Source organism: Heteronotia binoei, chromosome 13, assembly GCF_032191835.1.
Source record: "Heteronotia binoei isolate CCM8104 ecotype False Entrance Well chromosome 13, APGP_CSIRO_Hbin_v1, whole genome shotgun sequence".
Lineage (NCBI taxonomy): Eukaryota > Metazoa > Chordata > Lepidosauria > Squamata > Gekkonidae > Heteronotia > Heteronotia binoei.
The window spans coordinates 81,411,805-81,419,544 of record NC_083235.1 but is presented as its reverse complement, the minus strand read 5'-3'; the positions used below and the strand labels follow the sequence as shown (position 1 = coordinate 81,419,544).

Below are 7,740 nucleotides of genomic sequence, written 5' to 3'. Positions count from 1 at the left end.
GATGGTAGGACCAGAACCAATGGGTTGAAATTATATCAAAAGAGTTTCCGACTCAATATCAGGAAGAACATCCTGACCGTTAGAGCGATTCCTCAGTGGAACAGGCTTCCTCGGGAGGTGGCGGGTTCTCCTTCCTTGGAGATTTTAAAACAGAGGTTAGATGGCCATCTGACAGCACTGAAGAGCCTATGAATTTAGGGGGAGGTGTTTGTGAGTTCCCTGCATTGTGCAGGGGGTTGGACTAGATGAGCCTAGAGGTCCCTTTCGACTCTATGATTCTATGATTCTATGTTCTAGGCTGATCCTGCATTGGGCAGGGGGTTGGATTCGATTGCCTGTATGGCCTCCTAACTCTATGATTCTATGTGAAAATTGTTCTACTGATTCTGATTAACACAATATCAGAATGATTATAATGAGGAAAGGAAAGTTCCCCTGTGCAAGCACCAGCCATTTCCGACTCTGGGGTGACGTTGCTATCACAACGTTTTCATGGCAGACTTTTTACGGGGTGGTTTGCCATTGCCTTCCCCAGTCATCTAGACTTTCCCCCCCAGCAAGCTGGGTACTCATTTTACCGACCTCGGAAGGATGGAAGGCTGAGTCAGCCTTGAGCCGGCTACCTAAAAACTCAGCTACTGCCAGGGATCGAACTCAGGTCATGAGCAGAGCTTAGGACTGCAGTACTGCAGATTTACACTCTGCGCCACGGGTTACACTCTTCGGATTATAATGAACTGGATGTCTATGTCTTAGCAAAACCTTAAAGAGAATGAGTTTTTCAGATCTTCTCACTCTCTTCACTTGTTTCTTTTTTGATCAAGATGTTGTGTTGAATGGTTCCCAGGTCAACCTGTGGATAGCCAACAGCTGTGGTGCACCTGAACAGATGTTTGACACAGCAAACATCTTCTGTCTCCATATTGGTTCTTACTGGCTTGGCTGCAGGGGCCACTGTTAGTGTGAGCAGTTTATGAACAAGTAATAAACTCTAGATGGCTAAATGGCCATCTGACAGCAATGAGGACATGTGAATTTACGGGGAGGTATTTGTGAGTTTCCTGCATTGTGCAAGGGGTTTGACTAGATGACCCTAGAGGTTCCTTTCTACTCTATGATTCTACTAGCTTCCCCCCTTAAGGTGCTCAAAAGTTACAGGATTAATTTCTTGACTAATTTCTCTGGGCAATGCCACTGAAGTGGAGGTGTTAGGTACTAGACTGGCCCTCTCACATTGGAAACAGTGTCTGAAATGCTGATAATGCTTCTTGCAAGCCAATTTTTTGGGGAGGGTTTGTAGAACGCTTAATATGTCACAAAACGCAGGGAGAAAACAGCTTTTAACTGGACCCCAGATTCCACCAAGGAACAACCACCAATGTTTGAAGTCAATATTGCTTTTGAAGAACTCAGTTCTGGTCTCTTTCTGCAAAAAAGTGGGCAACTTAGAGCATTTTGTCATCTCTTGTGGTGACTATAATGGTCTGGATCTGCATGGTTTAAATTGATCCTATTGAGTAACTTTTTAAGGTTTTGTTTGTTTTGTTTTTGCAAACATTGAATGTAGTGACATTGAAGCTCCTTTCATACATTGTTTCTCCTGTTGCTGGAGTAACAAGATTGTAGGACTATGAAGAAAAAACTTTCATTCATGTATAGTAATGGTTTTCAGATTCTCTTCCATAGTCCTTGATAGTCTCCTTGATAGTCTTCCCATATAGTACAATGAAGAATGTGGGTTATGTTCTAGTGGATCCAACATTCTTGGCTGATGTTAAGTCTATATACCTTGGGCTGTGCTCCAGAATGCCTTATTCTCACAGGGATTACTTAGTAGAAAAATCAATATAGAACTGATATTCTACACGTAAGATATGGATATGGAGAGAGACAACCCCTCAAAGTAAAGAATCTTCCCTGGACTATTCTGCTGTATGTGTAGTCCAGGGAAGATTATTTATTTTGAGCGGTTGTCTTTCTCCATATTCATATCTTCCATATATAGTCTGAAACAGTATGCAAGATATTTGCTACCTCACTTTGCTTCATTCTGTAGCACATGTGGATCAGCATGTTGTGTGGCTGATGCAGGAGGCCTCCAAAATAAAACAACTGTTGAGTGAAGGTCATATTTGCCATTTTGCTCCTTACCACTAGGCAAACTAGTTTCTTCTGGGCCACTAGGTCTCAAATGACCCCTCATATTGACTATGTAAATGCATCTCAGTCAGGACAATGCTGTCTATCTATCTAATCAGCAACTAAGCATGTAAAAAGAATTGAAAGCCTTGAAACTCTCTGCAGTATGCAGAGCTGTTGAATCAGAGCGTTTCCTGACCCTAGTCAGGATCCTGACTCCTCCCCGCCCTGCACTTTCCCAGCAATTGGCCACTTTACACCTATTTGTGCTGCAGTTTGTTTTATGATAGTTTATGCTGGACTTTGGAACTAGTCAATGTTAGCAAAATTAAGACAGTTGGTCACTCCTTTGATGGGGGGAGGGAGAAGGAAAATAAAAGGGGATGATGCAAACTAGTAACTGACCTATCACTTTCAATTGGTATAAAACCACTGGAAAATGGCATTAAAGAGATGTTTCCAAGTTTCCTAATAGGAAACATCTTTGGGAAGTTTGGATTTTAAAGGGCAGACATATCTGAGCTCATGCATGAACTGCCTGCCCAGTCAATCTTCCTGGTTTGCTAGTTTACAGGCAATTGGTTCAGGGGGAGATCTGCATGAACCTAAAATGGAAATAAGAGTCCACCCTTCAGCTTCAAGAAGATCAGATATTTACAAGAACTGCTACAAGGAAGGGGGGGGGGGGGCTGATTCCTTAGTGGAAGTAACCAATCAATTTCCATATTTATTAGCATGAAATCCAAAGCCACAGCCGGCTTTTGAGTTGAAAGTCTATCTGACTGGATCTAAATCTGTGTTCTGTGTAAGAACTGTTAAATTTTTGTTCTACTCCTCCCCCCCCCCCACACACCCCTGTCCTGCAGCAGGTAAGATATACATTGTAATCAATTCAATTTCTCCAGACAGAACCAACATGTAAACCGGTCTTCTTCCTGACATCTTCCCAGTGCAGGAGGAAGCACTGTGTGGTTCGTGCACTGAGATAATAATAGCAATTGTTATAGTATACAAAAATGCAGAAGGTGTAGCAAACCATTTCTCTGCTGTGAACTTTCCTTGCACTGTTTAGATTTTTTTCCCTAAAGTTCTTGCATGGCATCTTGGATGAAAAGTTTATATGGGATCTCATCAATGTCACATTTGCTTTCTATAGGTGGAAATTACTGGAGAATGACCACTCTGGTTGGGGTTCGAAAGGCAGCTATTAACATTACTTTTTTCAGGGCTTTTTTTGAGTAGAAACACACAGGAACGCAGTTCTGGCTGGCTTTGTGTCAGGGAGTGTGGTCTAATATGCAAATGAGTTTCTGCTGGGCTTTTTCTACCAAAAAAGCCCTGCCTTTTTTCATGTATTGGTCTTGGGGAGAGGTCATATTCACAAATCTAGGATTGATAGTGGGTTTCCCACAAAATGAGTAGTGGTGTTTCCAGACACTGGAAGTAAGTGAATATGCTGCACATATCCCATCTCCATGTCCTCCTTTTTTCAGATCTCATGTGTACTCAGCTGTCTTTCCTTAGCAGACTGCTGTGCTTGAAACAGGCAACAAGGCTAGAGCTAAGGGCTACATTTTAAGGAAAGGGCATTCTTCAGTTGCCTCTCAGCAACTGCCCTGCATTTTGGTAAGTGGAATAACTTTGCTTATGGTTGAGCAGTTATTCACAAGCATCTTTTTAAAAACCTGATCCAGTCCATAAGATGTGTGAGATGGGTAACGGAAAACTCAGACTGCCTTGATCAGCCAAGCTCCAGTGAACTGTTTCAAGTCAACCTCCTTATCCTCCATGCTTTCTAGCAATAACAATCAGATTTAATCTCTAGAAAAAAATGTATTTCCAACAAAATTGTTGTTTATAATTTTTGTTTATCGTAAACAATTTCAGTTGTTCTTGTGTCTGGACTTTGGAACTAGTCAATGTTAGCAAAATTAAGGCAGTGGCCCTCCTTTGATGGGGGGAGGGAGGAGGAAAATAAAAGGGGATGATGCAAACTAGTAACTGACCTAATGCTTTCTATTATGGTAAGGTCTCACATAGCCCTCCTTCTCTAAACTTGTTTTCTCTCTCCAGTATTTGGGGGGAGGGGACATTCTGTAGTATGAGGTACAAATCTGGCATGTCTCACAAAAGTTGTTAATCCCTCCTTCACCCTCCCACCCCAATCACTCATATACTGCAAAGTGAGTTTCTTGCCAATGTCCCTAACCCCATCCCACCCACTCCAAGTTCTACCCAAGTAGCATATGTAGTCTCACTTCATATCTCGATCTCACTTTTTAGGCTTTCTTGCACTTCCCCTTCTTTTCCCGTTGTTGGAACTTCCTCAACCGCCTAGCCCATGTGTCCCTCCACTGTATCACAAGGCTGCTTTTGTCTGCCACAATGCCATTCTGGTCAGGAGAGTCCTCATCATGTCCCAGCAGCAAGTATTTCTTCATGGGTTTGATTTTGGGACACTTGCAGGTAACATCCTTGGAGCGTATCCAGAGGATCTGGTCACCACGCCGTATCCGGTTTGTCCCTTGCTTGTACACAGAGATGATATTGACTGTGAACTTCCACCATTCTCCTGCCTTGTCTGCTTTCAAGGTGTGGATCTGGACAGCTGGGAATAGAAAGTCAAGATGGGAACAATCATTTTAATCCTTTTTCTTCTCAAGGTGGCATAGTACAAGTTGCACTCTTCCCGAATCAATAGCTGTAGTTAACTAAAGGCAGTTTAGCCAGCCCTGTTGTGAAGTTTTTAGGTTCCAATGTGTCAGGTCATGACAAAAGTCCATAGACTTGTGACAAAAATTACCTGTTTGTTATCATTAAGAAAAGATTTTTCTGAATGGGAAAATTGTTGATATACTATTCCAGTGGTTTACTTACTGAAACATCTCAAGGGGAGAGGGTCTAATTTTCAATACAGTGGTAAAATTGGGATAAAAGGGAATCTAATATGCAGATGTTAGATCTTGCTAATATATAGGAATGAGTTCCCAAACTGCAAGGTATTTTGGGTGGGGAAGCAGAATAGAAAGCAACTGCAATTGTCAAGCATTCAGGCTATTATTTTGCTCTTCATATATAAAGTCACATAAAGCTAATCTTTAAGAGAAAGGAGTAGGTCTGGATTCAGATTCAGAGTTCATTTTAACCAGGGCTGTTAGGAATAGTTCCTTGTCATATAAAAGGGAGTTTAAAAGGTGTGGTAGTATACAATGTTCCCTCTAAGCTGTAAAGTCTTGTGAGCAAAAATTCTACTTTGTGAGCAACTGGCATTAAAGTTGTGAGCTACTGCATAAATTAGATTGCTCCGGGGCCATTTTTCCTGAGCTAAGACAAAAATGTGTGAGCTGGAAGCTAAAAAACTGAGCTAGCTCACATTAACTCAGCTTAGAGAGAACACTGGTAGTGTCCATATCCCCTCATTAGGAGGTTTTGATCTACTCCCACTCACTTGCAGCCTAATTTACCTCACAGCATTGGTGTAAGAATAAAATGGGTGAAAGGAAACTATGTATGCTTTCTTGAGCTCCTTGAAGAGAGGGTAGGAAAATATTGTATTAGGAAAACTGTTTTGTTAAGGGCAGAAATCCAAATTGGGGCACCATATAATAGTTTAGCACATATTTTATAATGGAACACTTTAAGAACAGCAGGTATGTGCTGTATGTGAGAAAAGGATCTAGGGGTTTTAGTGGATCATCTGCTGAACATGCGTCAACAGTGTGATGCGGTGGCTAAAAAGGCAAATGCAATTTTGGGCTGTATCAACAGAAGTATAGTGTCCAGATCATGTGATGTGATGGTATCGCTTTACTCTGCTCTGGTAAGACCTCACCTGGAGTATTGTGTTCAGTTTTGAGCACCACATTTTAAGAAGGATATAGACAAGCTGGAACGGGTCCAGAGGAGGGTGACGAAGATGGTGAGGGGTCTGGAGACCAAGTTCTTTGAGAAAAGGTTGAAGGAGCTGGGGATGTTTAGGCTGGAGAGGAGGCGGCTGAGAGGTAATATGATCACCATCTTCAAGTACTTGAAGGGCTGTCATCTAGAGGATGGTGTGGAATTTTTTCTGTGGCCCCAGAAGCAATGGGTTGAAATTATATCAAAAGAGTTTTCGGCTCAACATTAGGAAGAATTTCCTGACAGAGCGATTTCTCAGTGGAACAGGCTTCCTTGGGAGGTGGTGGGCTCTCCCTCCTTGGAGGTTTTTAAACAGAGGCTAGATGGCCATCTGACAGCACTGAAGATCCTATGAATTTAGGGGGAAGTGTTTGTGAGTTTCCTGCATTGTGCAGGGGGTTGGACTAGATTACCCTGGAGGTCCCTTCCAACTCTATGATTCTATTATTCTAGGTATAAATTGGTTTCCCTTAGTATAGAAAAATCGGGGGATTGCAAGTTCACTGCTATTTACAGATCTTACAACTTTCTTAACATGAGTGGCCCATTTAGCATTATAGTGGAAGTGAATATCAAGATATCTGAAACTTTTCAACTTTTCAATGGGGTTTCTTTGTATAGTCCATTTGGAAGGCTTCCAACTCTGTCCAAACACAATAATTTTGGACATATCAAAATTCAGGGACAGCTTGTTCTTATCACAATAAACTAAAAAGCGCATTAGCATCTTTTTCATCCCAACTTTTGAAAGTGAAAAGAGAACAGTATCATTGGCATATAGCAACAGTGGGATGTGTCTCTTTTCTAATTTGGGGTAATGTCCATTAACACAGTCCAATCTAAATTTCTTAGGAAAATTTTAGGGCTTCCAGCTTGTGTACCTTATGCAGCAATATGCCTTGAGACAAACCAGAGACATTTAGCCACAAAGGCGTGGATCTCAACTTTCAAATTTTGGCTGCGCCTCCATTTCAGAAGTGGGCCTAATAGTCTCGTTGCACATATGCTGCATGAATCTTATTTATCTGACTGGCTGACCCACATTGAAAGGAAAATCACATCAATGGGGTTTAGCATCAATGATCTGACCCCTTTTTCAGAGAAGCCTGCTTTTGTCATGATTAAACAGAGAATACTTGATAAGGCGATTCAAGACCCTAGAAGTCTTGTTTCTGGGCATTGCTCTCCCATGCAGTGAGGGATTCCATTTTGTGGTTCATTTGCAGAGTATTTTTCTTGTTTGATTGAGCCCCATATTCGAAGGGTGTTTATGCTGGTCCATTTTAATGTGCTTCCTTCTGCCATATTATATTGGAGATTTTAAAAATACCACTCTCTGATAGACTATGTCCCTGTGGGCTGTAGGAAATTGAAGGAATGGACTATGTACTTTTATCCTGTAGATTATACTGTGATTTACATGCATCCTATCTGGATCCTATATTGCAACCCCTTGGGGGGGGGGTAAATCTGATGAAAACAAGATAGTGAGTTTACTAGCCTCAAATAAGGCTGAAATAATCAAAGAGGTGGCAAACTTCCTTTACTGTGCTTACAGGAGAAGAAATCTGTTTAGCATGTTCAATTAACTAACTTTTCTTTTCCTGCTTCCTTGATTTGATACTGTTGTTGTTATGCCAATAAAGGTTCTGTGATTGTGTGATTGTATTAGGAAAACATTGTACCATACTAAAATGTTATTAG

The 7,740-nt window shown here is 41.4% G+C and overlaps 1 protein-coding gene across 1 annotated transcript in view; it reads right to left on the bottom strand.

Annotated features, from left to right (window-relative positions):
- Positions 1–2,435: 2,435 nt before the first annotated feature.
- Positions 2,436–7,740, bottom strand: part of NTN1 (netrin 1) — a 623,591-nt gene continuing 618,286 nt past the window's right edge. The window contains exons 6-7 of the mRNA XM_060252655.1: positions 4,146–4,747; positions 2,436–2,544 (exon numbers count right to left, since the gene is read on the bottom strand). Coding sequence (XP_060108638.1) covers positions 4,419–4,747 — 329 coding nt within the window. The 3' untranslated portion in view covers positions 2,436–2,544; positions 4,146–4,418. The remainder of the gene's footprint in view (positions 2,545–4,145; positions 4,748–7,740) is intronic.